Source organism: Mycteria americana, chromosome 11, assembly GCF_035582795.1.
Source record: "Mycteria americana isolate JAX WOST 10 ecotype Jacksonville Zoo and Gardens chromosome 11, USCA_MyAme_1.0, whole genome shotgun sequence".
Lineage (NCBI taxonomy): Eukaryota > Metazoa > Chordata > Aves > Ciconiiformes > Ciconiidae > Mycteria > Mycteria americana.
This window is the reverse complement of record NC_134375.1, coordinates 24,952,117-24,974,199: the sequence shown is the minus strand read 5'-3', so window position 1 is coordinate 24,974,199 and position 22,083 is coordinate 24,952,117. Positions and strand designations below refer to the sequence as shown.

Here is a 22,083-nt window from a genome sequence, read left to right as displayed (position 1 = left end):
TAGCTGCATACCCAGACCTGCGGAAAGCATCCCTGCACCCAGGGCATTTGTGGCTAAATATTACAGGAGTAAACGTTCATCTTATGCCAGATACATTAAACAGTTTTATGTGACCAGGTACAAAAGCCTCAAATCAAAATCCCCCTGAAATGACAAGCCATACAGGGCAATCAAAATCGTAACTGCATCCACCAGTGCTCTTGATCAAATTTTTTAAAAGGAAAAACTTGCATTTTAAGAGATACTTGCTCTTTAAACAACTCCACGGAGGAGGACGGGTTTTTTAAACAACTCTTATGAAAAAATTTCCTTTGTATACCAAGACTAATTGACTGGAGCTTTAGAGTTTGTTTGGCTTTTTAACCAGTCAACCACCTACTTATCAGATTGAAATGGCTTGATGCTCTCATCTAATGTTTGTAACTACCTTACACATATAAAACAAATAAACCATACCAGTGAAAAACTTTAAATCAACATACTCTCCTATCAGCAGAATAAATGCACTTCAGAGTCACGCTACCGCCACTACTCAATGTCAGACTCTGTGCGTTACTTGCAAGGTTCACTATGGCGTTTCTGTGGAACAACTAAAAGCTCCCTGAATCTTGCAATGATAGGGAAACCTCAAGCTCCCATTATGTGAGGCAGAGACATGTTTCCATTAGATTTAGAAGTAGCATCATGAGCTTTTACTGGAACAATGAATTTTGCGATTCATTTTCTAAAGCAAACCCTAAGAAACTTCCATAGAGAATAACAATTCTTTTACTTCACAAGGCCACCAGAAGAAAAAGCCCCAGACACTACCACTACCCCGTCTTCCTTAGTCTTATGAAAGAAGCAGGCGCACAAGGACACGTTATCAAGCCCATTTTGGAAAGGGTCCCTTGAAGGTATCTGTCTCCTGTACCTGCTAGACCAAAGCAACTCTGTATCTTAGTTTGCTGGGGAAGGAGAAAGCTGCCAGATGTTCATCAAGTTTGGCAGCTTTTCTCCATCCCTCTCCATTCACTTTGTTTTCTTAGGGATTTACTTGAACATACCACAGTGCCGTAGAGTCAAACTTCTACCTGCAACTGTACTTCTCCAGGAATTTTATGGCTCAATCTGTAAAGTCAAACAAGCCATTTTAATTCAGGTGGATTTGCCTCCTCCGTGATCCACGCAGTGACAGCCAGTCTAATTCACTAAAGAAGCAAACCTCAAAGAGAGAACGCATCCAGCCCTGCACGAACACAACGGCTGACGTTAGGAAAGGCACGGCAAGAAATAAGGAAACGTTTCAGACACAGGAAATACAACAACTCGTTACGGTAGCACACTGTTGAAAGCGGCAGGCTGCCTGCGCTGCCGGTGCCAGAGGCAGGGTTAGCCGAGGCAGGGTTAGCCGAGGCAGGGTTAGCCGTGCCAGCGCGCCAGCAGCGCCGACAGCCCCTGCTCCCTGCCTGCTGGTGCTCTGGCAGCTCCTGGAGCAGGGCTGGGAGCGCGCAGCTCCTACGCCGCGGCAGAAGCAGCTGGGATCCTCTCTTGCACTTTCCCCGCAGCTCAGTAAGCGTAGGATGGGCCACAACACATACACACATACATTACTGAAAGTAGTATGTTGAAGGACCAGTAGTAAAATATTAACATTTTAAGGCATAGTAACAGGGAAGTAACAGCTCTTAGTTAACTAGTTTTCATAAACTGTTCTTAGTGTGTAAACGCTTCATAGCAAGTCAACGTCACAGAAGAGCTACACACCAGACAAGGTTTTTTCTTTCTAAATTCAGGCTATTCAGCCATGCTGCTTCCATTTGGTAGACCCACTCTCACCACATGACTTGAAAGCTCCAAGTAGAGCCGTTACATCAAAGAGCCTCGGAACGACTTCTGTTCTCTAGTGATCGCACCACTCTGATAGATTTCCAACATAATACTGAAAAAATAAAGCTCTAATACATTCTCTTTACTGAACCACATTAATTACAAGTAGCTGCTCAGCACTGAAATTTAATTTTGATATATCATATTGTCAGACCAAATACTTCACAAGGTTTTCTCACTACATCACGTGCATTAGAATGCATGGTGATGCAACCAGTACGTAATGACCGAGGTTATATAGTATACATAACACTACACAGATGCATAAATAACGTATCATTTCCTGAACTTGATTCTGACAACACAAGCCTGAAGAGAGGTGTGGTGTTAATTTCTCCATTTGGCATATAGGAACACATGAGAAACACAGTACCATATGAAGCATGTGAGGGGCAAATTCCATCTACTAGAAATTTTCCAGAAACCCATTATATTAACCAGATCAAGGCAAAATTGGTACTTTGCACTGTAAAATAGACTTGCCTATAAACACTGGGTATGGAGACGTTGATGTTGTTGACAGAAATCAGTACTTCTCTTCATGGTTTTTCATGGTCAGATCTCAGAGAATTTTTAAGTCAAGCATCAAACTTGTTTTGTGGTCTTTAATACAAATTCCCTAGTATGTAACATATCATTAACCCAATCAGCTAACTATCTTTCAAATCTCAATGCCTGAACTCAGTAACTTACAAACTGCAGAAATTCTCCTAGAATAGGGCTCAAAGTCTATCTTAAATAAAAAAGATATAGCAGAACCTTTTCTTTCCACTGTAAGAAAAAAGGCGTTGATGCAGTAATGATTGTAAGAGATCTGTCAAAACAGAGAGCTGCAGCTGCCTCCAGCGCTCCTCTGTTACGCCTAAGGACATAAGATAAAAGTGATCTTTGGTGAGGATTCTAAATTCACCATTACCCTGTTAGGCAATCTATCCTCACCCGTTTAACCCACTGCATATGCATGTACAGAGAGTTAATAAGATCAAATCACACTCATTAAATGATCTGAGTGTGCAACCAGATGACGACATCCCTGCTGATCCAGAACTGCACTCCCAGACAGTGGAATTTAACGTGAAGAGCTACATCTAGAAACACAGAGCAGGAAGGGGCTCGGGGGTCTCCAATGTTGTTGTGTTCAATCTCCACACTGGAAAATATGGCAGAATTTCTGTTATACAACTGAATGCTCTTGAAAAACTAAATTGTATTTTACAGAGCTAATCACCCGGATATGTAAATGTCTGCCCAATTAAAAAAAAAAAAAAGAAAATCACAGCAGGCTAGCATTTGATATTCAAACATGCTGAACATTCATAACCACACTATATAACCTCACTATGGCTTGGGGATACAACGCTGTGAATAGCACAGAAGTAGAATACAGAAAGGATAATTATCCCTCTGTTTTCTGACTCTCCTCAAAACGAGCTATAATGACTTACTTGCTTTTAAATAAGTAAAATACAGTCTTTGTGAGGAGAGGGCTTCAAATTCTATTTTTTTTTCCTCACCCTAAATACTGAATATTTCATGGGTGCAACTGAAGTCAGTAGTGCATCCTCTGGTAGGAAAGGAGAGAGCCATCAGCTCTCTGTGGAAAGACACGCAGTGAAACAGAAGCGTGACTTCTTTGATGGTTTTAAAACAATTGAAAAATAAACTCACTTGTAAATGTTGAGAGTTGTCAGTCATATTGTCCTCTCGTCTGCGAACTTCTTCCAACAACTGTGCATTCTTCTTTTTCTCCATTTGCTGATTGTGCTTCAGATTGGCGACCTTCTTGTTTTGGTCCTTCATATGTCTAAGAATTGTATACACATATGCATTAGTGCCAATGACTGCAATCGTTTCTTTTTCTCTACAAATTAACTTGTGACTATGACATGACATCAGTCCTCCAACAGAGACAAGTATTCCAAGTATCAGATGTAAACAATAACACTTCATCTTGTTTTCAAGCTGGCATATCAAAAAGGCTCTAATACCATCAATGGTAAAACAATTACTTGGGCCTACAAGATTTTTTCTTTTTTACCATCTGCTCACAAATACTCATACATGTTCTAAGTACTATGCAGAAAAATTGCTGTTGTAACAGAGGGAGATTATCCAACAATCCTTACACGCTCAGTGAGTTCGGGAGCAATTTTAATAGGTGCTTTAAGTAGCATTAATTTCAAAGGAAGCAGAAGGTGAAGGTGATGACTAATGTATGTTGTGAACTTCTATTTTTGAAAACCTGGACTATAAATACAATGTTTCTGAGGATTAAAGCCTGATGAGGTAGAAGGTCAGGTCATAAACATGCCATGAAGAATAAAGGATGCCTTTACAAATAGCTTTGTACATAACAAAAACATTACATTTCTATCTTTTTTAATAATGAGACTTCTTTCTACAAAAGATTATCAACAAATAAATCTATGAGTAACTTCTAATGAAAACGAAAAAATTCTTTACCACCATTATATATTTTCTTTTGTTAAGACTGTACTCAAGTAAAAAAATACATTTTTAAATTGTTTCAATGTTTAATTATCTTTTGCTGTGGATCTTATTCATTACGTTATCAGAAGCTTTCCTGATTCTGATACTTAGCAGACATCCTTTTAAGAAAGAAGGCAAGCTAATTTTGCCTGGCAGGCACTGAAAAGATATCCTTGCAGTAATGCTTTCTACCTGCTTGGATTCTTAGATATTATTTTCCCGACTTTCTTTGACTTTGAGGAATTTGCTCCCTTTTATCTATATAAAAATAAAGTCATGTGCAAATTCCTAATGAGATCTACTCGCTAATCCTATTTTGGCAAATGAAGAGAATATTATTCAATGCCCAAAAGGATCACTGAAAATGTCCGTTGCTTCAACATTAGAACTTTCAGTGAAAAAAAAAAAAGTTATAGAATAAATTTCTTGCACCGATTTATTATGCTAAAGAAACGAGGTCATTTTATATTTACTTCTACCACTGGTTTCTTTGCCCTACCACTGTTTTTTTCACTACTTATTTATACTGAAAAATTAACAATGAATCTCTAATCAATAAATGTTGCCATGGTATTAAAAATTCTGAGAAGACGCTTCATATACAAGTTTGTAGGTACCGTACATAACAGAAAAGCTAATCTATTCTTACTAAAAAAAGTAACTTCAACTTGCATAGAAAACTAAAAACTAAAAGTGGGTACAACTAATTCAAATAAAAACCTTTGCTTTTTAAAAGAAACTACATCAAGCTCACAGATAATTTTTTAAAAAGACAAGTATGAATTCCTCTATTTGAAAAACAGGTTTATCCTATAGTTGTGTTCAAGTGTTTGCATCAGCCTGTTGAGGCACAAGAAGACAGATCAGCCTAACTGACCGTCTGTTTACAGCATTTGTCTTTTGTGCTCAGTTTTTAATGTTAGAAATAAAATTTGTGAAGACTGTACATACCGTAAAGCTAAAAGAATCCTCAGCAAGAAATTGTTACCAGAAAATAGACCAGTTTCAGAAAGAAAAAAAATCAAAAGCCATCCTTTTAAAATGTATTTCTTTTTAGTACAATTGTTTTTATGTTACACAAAACACCGACTGGAAGATGAACAGCTGAGCTTCTGCAGGCTGAACCAACTCTGGTCAGGAGTTGGTACTTTGCAATGCTAGAGACTTTGAGACCTCAGCCTCTATCTTCCTTAAATATTCTCAAACATTTCTTATGGTACCCAGATACAGTTCTAACAAACTACACACCTAAGGCTCTCTGCTCTTTAGACACTCCCTTAACAAAATGCCAAGACTCCTACGAAACACCACCTTTTTCCCAGCTCAAAGAGACCGCCCGTACAGCACTACAGCTGTCTCTTGGTGGACTTCTGGTATTGTGTTTAAATCCCCAAATTAAGTTCACTTGAGAACAAAAAACACACCACACGATGGTCAGAAGAAACCTGCCTACGCGAGACCTACCTCAACAGGCCTGGGAGTATAGCATGAATCCCCAGTCTTTTATCACAGAGTTTAAGAACGGTTCATTTTCTGAAAAACACCCCACGCTGCCACAGCTAACCAAGAATAAGCAAGCAACATGACAGTGCGAGACCCAGCAGGGATATATCTGTCAAAGTTAGGCTCACAGATTAATAAAAAACATCCAGAAATTGCATGTTCCAGTTTAAACTTGTTTCTAGGTCTTAAAGAATATAACGGGTTGAGCTGTTGAGTTGTCTATTTTTTACTGAAGTTCCTCAAGAATTTTAGACTGATGTCCTTCGTCTTTCTAAATCGAGCATTCAAGTATACATTAGACGCTCTGCGCAACTCCAGGTGAAAATCAGTTCCCTTTCATGGGTCCGTGCCACATAATTGTAAGCATAGACCTAATCAGCATAAAACCAAAACGAATATTAGAAAAAATGACTTTCAGAACTTCATATATAAACGTGGTATTTGGCAGAAACCTTGGTGGTGTAATATGACTTTCTGCTGTTAAAATATAAAATGGTTTCCAATCTAAATCTGAGGAAATGATAAATTAACTTATGTTTAATCTCTGTAAGCAGTTCAGTTTTATGCCAATGCTAACTGCTTCTTTCATCACCCTTCCCTCTCACAACTTCCCATCTCCGATTCTGTCTAATGCCACACTGAAAAGTAGAACATGGTAAAGCTGCAAAGGAAAGCATCTGGTGTCTGCGATATGCAAAATCTCAAAGAGAAGGAAATAAAAGAGCTGTGTCGTAGCCTCTCTTTCTTCCACAACTGACTACATGCCTATGGAAATGAAAAGAAAATGCTACAGTTAAAAAGCCTAGCTGAGTAGTTTTCTTTTAGGCCTGCATTAAAGGTACAGGAGGAGTTCAATAGAGGAAATAAATACAAGAACATGTTCTCCACCAATTTTTTTTTTTCCTAACAGCAAATATATCAAATGTAATCCTTGATCCCATATATTTTTGACTACGCTTGCTCTGGTATTTTTTCACATGGCTCTGTTTCTAAAACGCTTTTGAATAAAATAGAAGATCAGGATAAGTAAAAATTATGCACGAGAAATAAAAAAATATTTGGGAACAGTATACAATCAGCACAAAATATCCTATACCATTACCATATAGGATATAAAATATCCACATAGTTTACTAGTAGCTATGCTGATATGCATACTTGAGTCTACATTATTCTTTATCATGAGGAATTAGTTTCATGTGTTCTGCTACACGGTTTCAATTTAAAGCTATAAGACCACAAAATTCATTAGACAGAATAAAATAAATAAAACATTACTGTTTAAGATATACGTCCTCAAAATCTGAAATGCATGCTGCAGGGGTCTGGGCAGTAGAATTGATCTTACCATCACACGTTAATCATATTCTGGTAGTAAAATATACGCAAAAGTATTCTTTGATAGCGTAACTGCCCCAAAGCAGGAAGATGAAATCCACAGCTTTCTGATTTTCCACATTGTTCGAGTCCATTTTGGAGCTGGGTATCTATTACCTTATAGCGAGCTAAATCCTTTAACCACCGGAGGAGGCCTTACAGGCACCTCAAGCCAGTCGGTACAGAACACCACGCTGTTTGTAATCTTACAAACTCCGCCTAACTGGAAAGCCAGTCTTCAAACTAGTTCTAAAGCACCCGAGCCCAGAGCACGCTGAAGGGGTGCCAACACCGCATTTGGCTTAAAGAAATTATGCTCTGAGCTCATAACATTTAGGAAGGAAAAAAGCAGTCTAAAAGCAGCGTAGATGACTACCACTTTACAAAGATGCTTATTCTTGGCCAAACATTAAAATGGCTGGTAACGACACTTTTTCAGATAACAAATTTAAATTTCTGTTTGTGTTGCTATGGTTATAGCCAGTCAAGCAATTGTCATAAAACACCTAGCAGCTTCACCTATGGACAAAAAAAGAATTCAAAGTGGAGCTAAGCTGTCTTAAAATGGAATTAGAATGTAAGCATATCTTGAATAGTTTAAAAACAAAACAAAAACAGAAAGGAAGGGAGGAAGGGAGGGAGGGAGGGAGAAAGGAAAGGGAGAAAGGAAAGGGAAGGAAAACGAAACAAGTTCTGTTCTATTCCATAGTTACAAACTGAAAGACTTCATGGGCATCTTCCAACTCATTTGATCATTCAATATAGAGAAGAGTATCCAGCAAACACCCATGCCACATAAACACTAGATGACAATGATACTAGAAGATAATAACGAAGAGATGAAGAACACTAGATGTAAGAAAAAAATCTAAATAAAATTTGATTCTTCTAGTAGATTAGACATTCTCTCATTCCTAATGAAGAGGAAAAGATTACATAAAGTAACATACGTCTCTAGAAACAACCTTACTGTACATTAAACTTTGAGTTTATGAATTTTTTAAACCTAGGTCAAGGCATTGCTCTGAACTGTAAATACACAGTAGACCGCAACTACGTTACTCCAGTAAAAACCGGCCAGTTGTAATTCCCTATTCGTCTTCCTAAACCTTCCTGATCTGGGATAATTTTCAATAATCTTTCTCAACACACAGAATGCTCCACAGCCATTAATTTCCACCTCAACTGGGCACTAGACTTAAAATGAGGTATCTAAACCACAGCAATGCCTACATCTGTTTTCCTCAGCATCCAACAACTTTTTCAGAAAAATGGCCTTAGACCACCAACCCAGGAATCAATAGAGTGGAGCAGCTCAGCTTCCTGATACTGCTGAAGAACCATCAGAACTGTGACTGCTAAATATTTAGGTACACTTAGAATATCATAGATCCAAATGAGACGGGTGAAGGGAAAAGACAAGAATATTCTTATACAGTGCTATAGCTTTGTCTCCTATGAAGTCTGGACCAAAGAACCTAGAGCCCTTTAACCTTGCTGTGCAAACAGCAAGATGCCCTTACATCAATTACACTAGCCGTTCATTCTATTTTGGTTTTTAATTGAAATGTCTTTGTAAGAAAGAGACATCAGTGTCGTGGAGACCCAGACCCTTGATCAGCAGAAAGAAATATCAAAACAGGAGCAGCACTTAGTTCTTGCTAGGATGAATATCACTGATTGTAACGACTACGATTAACCACGTTCGTTTGTGGTTTCTTCTTGTTCTTCTGGAATAGCATACAAATTGATCTCATAGTTCTAACTACAGTACATTTAATTCCTTCAGTCCAACTTTTTTAGACAAATATTAACGTTTCATTTCCGCATATATGTGAGTATCTTTCCGACTTCATTTTACAGTAGTGTGTAGCTGTTGTCTGAACTCCAATGCTTTCATCTCTGATAGCTATAGAAAATCATGCTATTTCATTAAATTCCTAGCTTTAATTAGCCACCTGGGTACCTTGGCCAAAAAGCTGGTAATGTCAGCCAAAAATAAGTGTTACATGCTTAGTATAGCCTTTACTCTAGTTCATAAAGATTCTTTTTTTTCCTCAAAGCATCCAAAAAATGCGGACATGCAAAATACTCCCAAGAGCAAAATCTGTAACATTTTCTAAAGGAATATGTCCCTCTAATAATATTCATCACATTAAACAGCATTACAATGGGACCAGCTCTCTGAAGTCAATCAAAAAACTCTCCAGTATGCTAGGAACCTGTACCCCTCAACAAATAAAAAAAAAATTGAGTGCAATAAACTTATCAAAGAATGTCTTCAGGAAAATAAAAGTATTTTATGCAATACAACAATATAGTCAAAGTAAGTAATATTTATAAAATAAGAAAGTCTCAAAAATACATTTTAGAATTTAATCCAGTACACATTTTAAATAATCAAATACTTTCACCTACTGTTCTAGGCATGCACTGGGTAGAATACTACCAACATCATTACTTGAAAAAAATTTGTTTTTTTTCTAGCAGACCATCTTTTTGTCCTTTATAAATAGTCCACACCTTTACAAACAATTCACGTCTGTGACAATAAAGTGAATCTTAACATTTTACTAGGCACTCTGGATCTCAGTAGCTAGTCATGCAGAAGACCTGAGCCTGTAAATCCTGCCCATGTGAATGTCCATTCTGAACTACATTACTTCAGTGGACTCAGTAGAAATATTTCCAACAGTTCAGTTCCCACTGTCTTAAAAATGACAATACGCGTAGGTTCCCACTTGATTATTGAGTCAAGACTAAAACAGCAGCATAAGAGCAATTCTTTAAAATTCAGATCCAACTCCACTGAAATCCGTAAGATAGAATTTCCATGAAGATATGAGCAAAGTTAAGTGTTGTTTCTGCATTTTCCTGGAATACAAATGTATTCGCTACTACCAATCTACAAACCTGAAAACCAAAGATGGGTTAGGCTCTAGCAAACCGTAAACATCACAAGAGACGTTAAGAGGGTTACTGACAGACACGTTCCTGACACAAATACGCAAGGACACTGTTTATTCACTTACAACACATAGATGGATTTGTCTGGGGAAAATAGGTATTATCGTGATAAGAAAACCTGTATTCATGACAGGCTGAAATTTTGATATGACAAAGAAAACACAACATACCTCAAATAACCATCATTTTTCTCAAAGAAAGCCCTCACGCTTGACTGCTAAATTTATTTAATAAGTTAGACTCTAGTCACCTTAAGATTTATGGTATGCTAATAAAAAAACTAAGCAGTATCTTCCTGTGCTGTCATTTGCATTTACAAAAACTTTCAGGTTGGGGTTTTTTTTAATCCAGATTCTACAACCCAAAGCATTATTAGTATCCAAAACGTCTTTTAAAATTTGGGAGTTTTCCTTATTCTTAACCTTTCTTTTTTTCTTTTTGTTAACCAATACAATTGTCATGATGGTAAAAAACTAAAGAATACCTTAAATGCAAAAACAAAAGCAACCATCCCAACCATTAAGAAGTCACTTAGTTCGACACAGCGAGCACGTCCAACAGAGCCGAGCTTCAAAATAACTTTTGTTCTTTCTCCCTTGATGGCAAAAAATGATATTGGGACTGATCCTTTTTTTAATGACATAGATGATGCTCAGAAGCTAGACCGCTTGTACGTTCCAGGCCAAATCATTCATCTAGCTTTATGCCCTGACATGAAGTGGCAGAGAGTAATGATCATAACCACAGGGAGAAAACAGATTAAAATTTATTAACCTATAAAATGACAACAACATTTTATTTCCTAAGCATTTTGCCTTTTTCCTTGTAAAATGAAAGCTACTGACTGCAAAACTGCAAAACCCGCTCAGCGCTGCACACGATGTTTTTCTGCGAGATCCACTGACCAGCAAACACGTCGTGCCGCAGCTGCACAGAACGCTGCTATTTATCGCTAGTGCCGTTGTGAAGAGCGGGGAAAGAATTGTCCAAAGCTGCAAAGAACATTCCTCACGGAAGCAAGGTGTGTCACGACTGCAATACCAAAAAGCAAAAAGGGAAAAACGAAGGTACGAAGCAGCTGTCTGGTTCTCCCTGCAGGGAATCGCCACAACACAGAAAAACGTGTCTGTGTTGCAGGGCCAAATGCAGCAGCGTGAACGGTTTCAGTGATGCCCTACCAAAACCCATCCACAACCCACACCAAGTGCGTATTCACCGCTGATACAATATACTCCACCCACAAAACAAGCAACATATGGAGAATGGAGCCTAAGAAAGTCCCAAAGCTATAATTAAGCAATTTACCACTTCTAATATGTTACCCCCTCCAGAGTCATTATTTCATTTGGGGTCTGTCTCTTTGGTTATTCCAACAGTCTGATGACTAAGCTGCTATGAATATCTGTTACTTTGTTAAAAATGGTGCCAAAACTTGTAATACTTTCTCTGCACAGCCTCTTTATTCCATTTGATAACACCGTACAATGCACCTGAATTCTGAGAACATAAGCGGCCAGATAATGGCCTGCCTTCAGGAGGACGTGGCTCATCCTGATTCATCTAGAAATAAAGTATAACGCTGGCCTAAGTCAGCTCCACTCTCTATTTCAAAGCTATTACGCTGCTATTCTTCTGCTGCTTTTGAATTTGGGAGTCTGTCTGGTTTTAATGTGAAAATTTGACAGACCAACATAAAAAGCTCAGAGATTAATACAGACCACTACACAGGCACATATGAGTAAAGTGTTCTGGATGAACACTTCCTAAGGGGCGGGGGGGCGGAAATCATTCCTCGATTTTTGTTTAGACAGACTCAAAAGAAAAAAAGATAATTGTTTCTTTCCGTGTCTGTTATCATAAAGGCCACATTTTGGAGGAATACCTCATCCCCAAATCCCAAGGGATTCCTTTCTTTGCACGTCTGACCTATTACCATCCTATAGAAAAAAATTCTGTCTCACCTTTGTCCTTCTTGCCCTCACTATTCCCAAGCAGAAAATCTAGCAAATCTTATTCCCACTCTTTTCCTTTTCTCTGTAGAAGAACTAGATTTTCCCCTCTCTGCTTCCCACTGAAAAGGAGCAGGGGCGAGACTTCAACTGCCTGAACTAATTGCCTTTATACTTGTTTAAACTCCTAAACTGTAACAACATAACCTACCACTCTACGGCCGACCCTGTGACACCATTTCATTTTTACAGGGGTGCCATCCGATCTTGCAACTGAAAGAAATATCCGCTCTACAGTGGCATAAACGGGAGCAGCTCAGCTTCCTTCGCACGTCTGTTTAATACGGGATGAGAAGGAAAGTTTGGCTCTCCTGGAGAGACAGGAGAACGGTGTCGCCCCGGGGCCGGACTGCCCCTGCTGCCAGGAGGGATAACGGGGCGCATTAAGAAACCCTGAAATACGCTCGTGACAACCGAGTAAAATTTTGTTGCCTTTTGGACAAGAGAACTTGGAGGAAGGTAATACTCCGTGGTTAACTTTGGCCAAACTGACTTTATCTTTCGGTAATAACGGCCAGTATTCCGCTATACGCTCCAGAGAACATTATCACAAGAAGTTAATATTGTCAGCTCTTACTGAAGAAGAATGCTTGGTCTTCTTTCTGCCATTCACCTGAAGCTGAGACTATGGCAAACTCCACGTCAGAGTTCATACTCCGTCTACGCACCAGGAGAACTGAGAAGCACCCTCTGTGTTCTCTCTATGTTGATACAAAGGACTGGAATCAAAATGACCAGCGCAAACAATGGACAAAAAAAAAATCATCCAAACCAAACAATATTTTTTAAATCTCCAAAGAATTTGATTCCCACATTCCTAATTCTCCAGTTGAATGCAAAAATGCTGTAATGCCCAGAGTTACCAGTTAAGATAAATGAATTTTAGTACATTCAATGTTTTCATTACATTCCCAGCTCCTGCTACCGATGGATTACAGAGCTATTTCAGTTTCACTCAAAGGAGCAAGCCTGCAGCCCACACAGATCTATAGGTCTCAAAAAACAAGGAGATTCTATTACTGAGTTAAAAAAAAAAAAAAGCCACAAATTCAAATAATGCTTTTTTTCTTCTTCTTCTTCTTCTCCCCACTCTCCTCCCCTTAAATCTCATTATTTCAAATGTCTGAAGCCTGGTTTAAGATTTCTTAATGCTCAGATTATGACAGTGGTTCAGTGTGACAACTATTTTGCCTCCAAATGCACCACAAAAAGATATTGTTGCCTTGAGAGAACCAACAACTCTGCCTGGTAGAAATAAAGCGAGTGTCACAGGAGTCACAGAAACATTTCTCACCTCAAAGACAAAAACGTGGGAGGAAGGGTTTACCTAACACACCATCTGGGAAGGTTTCCAAAATCTTTGTTGAAGAAGTGTTTCGTCTGACACAGTTCCCTCCAAAGCCCTAAAGAGATGCTAGAAATATCCCCACGAGGATAGCGCATGAATGAAAAAGACCTACTACAATCCTGTTCCAACCCATGGTTCGTATCACTTTGTTTCAACACGTATCTGCACTGCAACCACCGAAACTCCCGTACAGCGCGTTGCCCTGCTGTCTTTCTCAGCACATTCCTACTGGATGACACTTTACACGAACACGTGTGAAATCCATACCAGAAGACTCATCTGTCACACATCTCTTGTACACCAAGGATTCTTCTGCATTTTCTTCTGATGTTCTTCTTTAAAAAAAAAAAACCAAACCTGCTGATGACAGGACGCTAGATGAGAAGGATATTTGATCTGATTTAATATGGCAATTGCTTGCTCAGCTATTTTATTAATTGATACCATCAGTGATAACTGTAACCAGTAACTGGAAATAGATTGTTGCCTGATATTTGCAGCCACGGAGTTGCAGTCCTGCTGCTGCTCCATCAGGTCCTTTCCAGCTGCTGTCCAGGTAAGCTTTTTTTCCCCTTAAAAAAAAACAAACAAAAAACCCCACCCACGCCCCCAAAGCCCACCAGCTCCTGACTCTGTCCGGTTATTCTCCGCATCCAGCTGCTCCACAGCACGTCCCGCTCAGCCTGCCAGCAATCAGGGTCAAAGCTCCCCTGCTGCACTTCATGTTTCATTGCAATTTCCTTCTGAATCAAATCTTTCAACTGCAACTCCTGGCTCAACCTAGCAGTTCTCGGGATCAGTCCAGCCATTATCATTCAATACATAAATGAAACTTCCCATGCTTTTGCAGTAACCCCTTCAGACCTCCAAATAAATCAGGTACACTTGGTATGATTTCTCATTTTGACATACCAACTTCCCCTTATTATAAATTCAGATCAGAGCTGTTCACTCCCGTCACAATCACGTTGCCCAGGCATATTGCTCCTGCATTATGGAAGCAAACAACGCGAGTGGAAGACGCGGTTCCACCAACGGCCCGACTCCTAAATTTAGTTCCCCTGTCTCTTTTCAGTCACAGCTTTTTGAGGGTAAGCTGGGCTATCTCACGGTGATTCTTCACACACCCGCTCCACCGGACGCAGGGAATCCTGGCAGCGCTGTGCCCGGGCAGTCCCCGCGCTCCCCGAGGAGGGCTGTGGGCTGTACGGCTGCTTTATTCACACGGTCAAGAGGTAAAGGAATATGCTCTGTGGATCTTCTCCCGGGGGAAATCCAGTGGAACCACCAGGGCTAGAGAAGCGTAAGAAATATTGCTCCGTCTTGAGATTAGTAACCGTGAAACGCAAAGAGTAACAGTTCCTGATGTGTCTCCTCCCCGGCACAGAATGGCGGCGTCAGGTCCAACCCAGCCCAAAGCGGGCATTTCTCCTTCAGAGATGGGGAGCTCTTGTCCCCTCACACCCAGTTTATGCTGCCTACCCATTTACTTCCACAGAGCACGTAGACTCCAAATCAAAGCAAAAAACCCACATCACTGAGAAATTACAAATATCCTTCCCATTTAAATAATCCATTTCTCGTTGTCTCAGAAATTATTATTTTAACCTCTGCACGCCTTTAAGCAAACTGAAAGCGCAAAGTGCAGAATGGAGCAGACAGGTTCAGGAGTGAGTGGGATAAAAATGAACAATGATGCATTATCCTGTCCCAGGGACCCGTTTGTATCCTACTGTTTCTCACTATGAGTTCTGCTTACTTTGTAATATATTATTATTTTACTTTTTTTTTTAAAAGGAAGCAGAATTCCAAGGAAATAAACTTTCTACTTTACTATTTCTTAAATAAAATGAAATGTAAATGTACACAAATTCAAAACCACACATGAAATCAGATAAATCTAAATAATCTCTTCTCAAATCTTCATCTCTTTCAAAATGTTTAAATGTTAAAATGTTCACAATGTTAAAGTGTTGATTCTGTGTATGCAGCAAACAGACTAAACCAGAAAGCCACGACAACAATCTGCCTGCTATCCAACGTGACAGCTCGCTCTCTCACTCCGAACAACCGGCCTCTCAGAAGAGTAATGTATGTCACAGATTCTCTCAGTTTTCGTTAGTACGCTATCTCAATTTCTCCAGGGAAATTATCTTTGAACAACATATCACTCTGCCCTTGGAACCATCAAAATGACATTTGACAAAACTGTGGAAGGCTCCTAAGTTAAATTTAAAACTCCATTAAACCTGGCCTTACACATCTCATTGAGCTCTAGCCTCCCACGGAAACAATCAGGAAGGCCAACATCAGAGGCTGGTGGGAAAACCTCTAGCACTGGTCAGCGTATTTTACATGGGGAAAAAAAATCCATCTCCTCTTTATCTGCAGGCAGAAAAGCTTGGGGAGTATATAACCTGCTGTAACCTAAATGAAAAAAGGAAGGTTACTGTACTGATTCTTGTGCTCAGAACAGTTTTTATTGTATAGGCAGATGCACGGGGGGGGTTATGCCAATGTATTCGATTTTCTTGTTTGTCATCAGTATCGATTGCCCATCATCTTATAAAACAGATGCAGCATTTTTCTAATCATTCTAACCCCATATAAATATGGATGGATAAAATGACAGCTAAGGACATACTGATTAGCAGACATTAAAGAAATTAATAGATCTGTTTCTTAAATTAAGTTTTGACCTTAATGATGATTCAAGCTGCGAAAACTTAACACTTCACTGAAATCCCACAATAAACTCTAATCATACGCTACAACTTATCCAGGACTCTAGGGATGAAAGCTGGCAGGGTTATGAGGACAGTTTGCTTCAGCAAGGTCAGCTGGTTTTTTAGGTCAACAAAACATAACAGAAATTGCACTTCCAACTGCCGAACAAATGTTTCTGCATACCAATCACTGGATTCCAGTGAAATCAACCATAATGACAACCGCACAGCGTAATACCTTTCTTTAAGCTCTCTCTGGCTAGAGAGATTTTCAATCAATGTTGAGTATGTTCTGATAGAAATGCCCAAGTGGTCACATTCAGACGATAACTTCATCATAGCTAACTCCAGAGTAAATGCATTTAATTAATTTCTGGAAGAAAGAAAGATTCTGAAAATAAATTGTTTAAGTATTTTCATAATTGAGGTGTAATAACTATGGATTCAAGCACATTAAAATGCGCTTGTAATAGACAGACAATAAAAGAAAGTGTTCATCTGATTCATAACTGCAATCAGTAAGCCTCAAATTTCAGAAACAAAATTTTCCAGCTGGAAAGTAACTTGCAATTGTGATGTGCATTAAAGCACAGTGATGTGCATTAAAGCACATCAGGAAAAAAAAACCCTCGTCTTGTCAATCTTTTCATAACGAGCCATCTTTTTGCCATACAGTTCGAAGGCATCCACGTCAGAAACGTCTCTGACCCGTCTGAACCGTGAAATGTGAACTGTGCTTGGTTTCGAGACGAAGATACCCAAAGTCTCCCAAACCGGCAAGCTCTGCTTCTATATGAATAGAGAACAATGCTGTGCAAAACATACATCGACAGAAGACTTCTGAGAACTTCACATCCGAACACATTATAAAGGCAGACTGGACATTTGCCATGATTGTAACAAATGTGCTGCGTGGCAGGCTGCTACCTGGAACCAGATCTGCAAATGCAAACCTTGGTAGCTGAAACGCACCTGGACAGCCTTTGCAGCGTACACCCTCCTTGATACTCCAGTCCGATTGAGCTATGAAGAAGTAAACGCTTTCTACCTTGATAATGATTGAAAACCAGGTCTGTTCCTGCCTAAAGCAAAGCTCCTTCAGTACAGGAAACAAAACTTTGTGCGAGTTTCAAACACCAATTTCAGAAACTGAAAAATAAGGCATGAGCTTAAGAGTGTAGACCTGTCTTAAATACCTGTCATCGGGAAAGGGAAAAAAAAGCCACACTCTGAAATGAACGGGGATAGGAAGAAGCAGATGAACCTGTAGTCCAAACCATATAAAGTTACTAGTTTCTAAAATACCAAGTAGATGTTTTAAGCCTTTGCTAACTTACACTTCCCAGCCATTCATAAGCATGAGAAAGAAAAATTAACAACAAGGCCTACTGCGAGCAAAAACGTTGACTAGATCAATTTTTACTTTCAACAAGCACCACAAGACACGTAATAATACTTGGAAGATGATAAGATTGCTCAAAAACAGTTCACAAGCACAAATGTCAGCTAAACTATTCTCAAACCTGGAAGAAAGAAAAGCATGAATCTGAGTAGATGACGCTGTGTACAAACACAGCACATAAAACATACCCATACATATACCTCCCTTGCAGTTATGTGCTGGTCCAGAATCTGGCCAGCACAAACAGCTACAAGTTTCTGAACCAGGAGCTGAACGACTCCAACTCATCCTATTACGTTTGCAGTAACAGTAAAAGGTAAAGTATTAGAGTAAGTCTCTGATCTTAGGTAGGAATCTCCCTGTGCACTAGTGTTATTGTTCAATCCGTTACCTACTGGCTTGCGTTGTTTACCAGTGTTGAACTCCCTAAACAAAGACAATAAAAGTAAAACTGAAAGAAGAAAAAAATCTTCACACAAAACAACATATGAATTGAATATGTTGTTAATAAACATTTTTTTCTTACAGACTTTCGACAAATGCATTCATTTACTGTGAAGTTTCTGATCTAGAAATGGAATGACCAAAACCTTCACAATAGGGACAAGCAGAATAAAAACAAAAACCAAAAGAAGACAAACAGAAGTTATTAAAATACGGAATCAAAATGGCCAAATAAATGAAGCATCAATGAAAACCTTCATTGCAGAAGGAGCAATTAAGTAGGAGAGCAGAAAATACTGACCTGGAAGTCAAGCTGGTTGGAGTAGGGATGAAAGCAGCAGTTTGGAGAAAAACAGATAGGGAGGAAGACAGCAAAAGAGAATAAAGGGAGGAACACATTAGTTCTTTAAAAATATAACAAGCAGATGTTATATCAGCAGATTTTATTCAAAAAAAGAAAAGAAAAGGGAAGGAAAAGCGAGAAGTAAAATAAAATTTCTGTAGCAGTATATCCTTGCTGTGCCCTGAATAAAACAGAAATTTTAAAGTAAAATGGCATCCTGTCATTCGCGGGCTGTGGAAAGCCATCCATATTTATAACCGTCCAAATGCATACACACACCGAATGGAACAAATACATTAGGCGGACACTGGTAGTGTTTGCTGCCACACAAATGTCTCTCATATACCACAAAGTCTTTTTTTGAACCAGCATAGGTTTGGTGACCCACATTCATCGAGTCTTCCCATGAAAGCCAAAACAGCTAAAGGATTTGGCAGCTTGTTCAAAGATATCATTTAGAAGTTCACAAAACGCTGTACCTAATAACCAAAGACAGAGGTTTGCCCCCCACCCCCAGGAAATACAGCCCCTTCTAACACTGACAGCAGCTTTTTTCTTCAGTCTGAAGAATAAGGTTAATACTTCATCACTGAAAATACTCCGATGCTTGATAACTTATTTGTTAAAAAATACCTAACATGCCCTTTCAATTAAGTAAGACAAAAAAAATCCCTGCCTGACACCGCGCTAGACTAATCCTTAAAGCTGTCACTGGTGCACAGTTTTTCATTCACTTATGAAAGGGAAATTTTTTAAAAGCCACAAAAATACTGGGTTTGAACGCAATTATTCCATATGCTGCTGTTTTGTCATTTATGCAATGAGTTGTCAGTGCTGCGTGGACTTCAGCAGAATTCAAACCCAAATCAATTCAGAACGAATTCACTGTAGTCCAAACACCCCGAGAGCTTAAATGCGCATCTCTGGTGTTATTACCCAAAACTTACCACTGCATATGAGAAGCGGATAACAAAAAACCAAACTTCTTGTTTAAAAACAAACTGGTTTTGTCTCATAGCTAGTACAGTATTTTTAAATGAACTTTCATATTGTTGTAAGCTTTGCTGAGAAGCTACACTCAATCAGGCAAATGACCGACCACCTAACATACCACAGGAGAAAAGCAGATCCCAGATTCTGCAATCTACACTATGTTCTCATCACTTTCTCTTTTCAGTCTGAATTTATTAACGGATAACGTATATCCATTGTATTATGTGCCAACACGCTTTAACCGGAATCCCTCTTCTTTCACCGCAGCGCTTACCCCTTCAGGTATTCCGAGCGAACAAGCATCCCTACCGAGCCTTGGCTGTGCGGGAGGAAGGAGCCCCTGTCGTGCCGGCTCCCCGGTGGCCCCAGCGCCCCGCTCCCGTAGCTGTCCTGGCAGCCCGCTCTGCACCTGCCTCCCCTTCCAGTTCAACCTGCTGGAATATGACTGATGAGAAGCGTCCAGCAGCGTTCCACATGGAGTCTTGCGAGCGCTTGATGACATTAATACCTTCCTCTCCTTACTGCGGACATTTACTCTGACACATCAGGATTCACACCTCATTATTTAGATGTCTGCTTCGTTATTTCAATGGCTCATAATGACACTGCCCTGAGCAAATTCACCCGATCTTTCTCTCCCTAAACTATCAGGGATTATCCTCAGCTTACAGCAGGCAGTCTTACTAGGCCTGACTTCACCATCAGGCATTGCGTACTATTGTATTTCACTTAATTTCATGATTCAAACTCCCTAGCATATTTCATAAATATACTTTTCATTCTAACACCATTAATAAAAGCATTAAACGATATACTCCTTCCATCCCGACAGTTCCGTTTCAGCTGCAGTTACCTCTCTTTGGCTAGGCCCTTCACATTAAAATTTAAGCTGATCACTATCTTACCCAGTTTCATTTACATTATCAAAAAAAAAACCCAACCCAAACCAAAAAAACCACACCACATTTCCTTCATCAAGAAAACCAAAGGAAAACATCAAGCTAAGTTTCCCAAAAGCACATTATGCTGGGATATATTGCATTTAATTTTAACCTGTTCTCATGATAAATCATGAAAGATACAATAAAAGTTATCAACCAGCTTTCGTATAGGAGGAGGAATTGGTTCTGCTGTGTAGCAATAAGAAGTTATAAAATACAAAATTAATATATATGGAGTAATTTAAGAAACAGACCAACATGTTTTTATACATGAGGAATAGTATGAATCAGGAATATTAAGTGATGTGACTCAGAAGTGTGATAAAGTGCCTCTTTCTGAGGCAAGAAAATCAGATTAAAACCAAAAGAATTACCATTCATATGAAATCCTCTTTGGGATTATTAACGATGTTCATCTGCCAAATAGCATACACTTATACATTTAATTGCCCATATCTTGAAGCAGATATTTCTACCCTTGGGTATTTGACACTTTCTGTGTCAATACTTTTTGACAAATAGTAGAACATTAGTATTCATCATCTTGCTTTAATTCTTGTTTGAATTTGTAAATAACTTCATTATAAATGTTTTTACTTTTCAAACTGATTTATACAAGTACACCTCATCATGCTGATGAATTTATATGTGAATATAATAAATATTGTGAAGATACCATAGCTTGCAATACTCTAGATTATAACTCTCCCAGAAATTTATGTTTATAAATTTTGAGCATTTATGTTGTTGCAATTATCTTGCAAGGTAAAGATGTTGGCATCGCCGTGAACGTGGATCCCAGCAAGCCATTAACCAACAAACACATTTCAAAAGAGCATTCATTTTCCTACAAAACCCCAGAGATGCCCTTGCATCTGAAGTTAGGGGAAATGTTGAAGATACGCTGTTTCTGAGCAAGAAAAACAGAAGGAGAAAAAGTAAGGAGAGAAAACAGCAAGGCAGAGCACATTATACGAATTACAGAACAGCGGGACAAGAAGGAAAGAACGTTTTCAAACATGCTTCTGTTAAAGTTGTAGCCATTTTCTCAACGCCCCGTTCCCACAAAGCGGGTAACCTGAGCTTTGCCTCCGCCTCTTCCCTTCAGGCATGCGCCATGGCGTAGCCCTGCCAAGCAGGAACAGCGGTGGCACTTCAGGAACCCTTACAGCAACTCGCACACCACCCAACCCCTCGAAGGGGGATTGCAACCTGAAGGTTCCCTCTCTAGGGACACCAACAGGTGGCACAGTTCTACCCAGATTTAGATCTTTAGGCCAATGCTTTTAGAAAATAAGGAAAAGGGAGAGAAAATCAATCAAATTTTAGAGAAACCTAAGGTGAGCCTGATTCGTAAGAAGGGTTAGATTCCCACTCTTTAAAAATATTTCCCTATTACATCTTTATATTGCTGGCAGACTGCTAGCCTTACTGCACTAACCAACGAATTTGTGCTTGTGCCTATGCATGGTGGAAAGCAGCTTTAAGACCCCATTACCAAGTAAAGGCAGTGACGTCTGTTGATGAAATCAGTAATAGATAGTTTTTGCGTAAATCCTTTTTTTTTCCTAGCTTACAATAATTAACTTATATGTACTGTGTGTACAGGAATTTGGAATTAATCTTGAAAGCTGTACATAAGTTAAATCAAGTGAGAAACTGCATTAAAGT

The 22,083-nt window shown here is 39.2% G+C and overlaps 1 protein-coding gene across 7 annotated transcripts in view; it reads right to left on the bottom strand.

Annotated features, from left to right (window-relative positions):
* Nucleotides 1–22,083, bottom strand: part of ERC2 (ELKS/RAB6-interacting/CAST family member 2) — a 534,065-nt gene that overhangs the window by 276,626 nt on the left and 235,356 nt on the right. For all 7 annotated transcript variants that reach the window (XR_012777475.1, XR_012777476.1, XR_012777477.1 and 4 more), the window contains exon 12: nt 3,538–3,673. Coding sequence is in view for 3 of the 7 variants with exons in the window: in XM_075514174.1 (XP_075370289.1) it covers nt 3,538–3,673 (136 nt within the window). In the remaining 4 variants the exon portion in view is untranslated. The remainder of the gene's footprint in view (nt 1–3,537; nt 3,674–22,083) is intronic.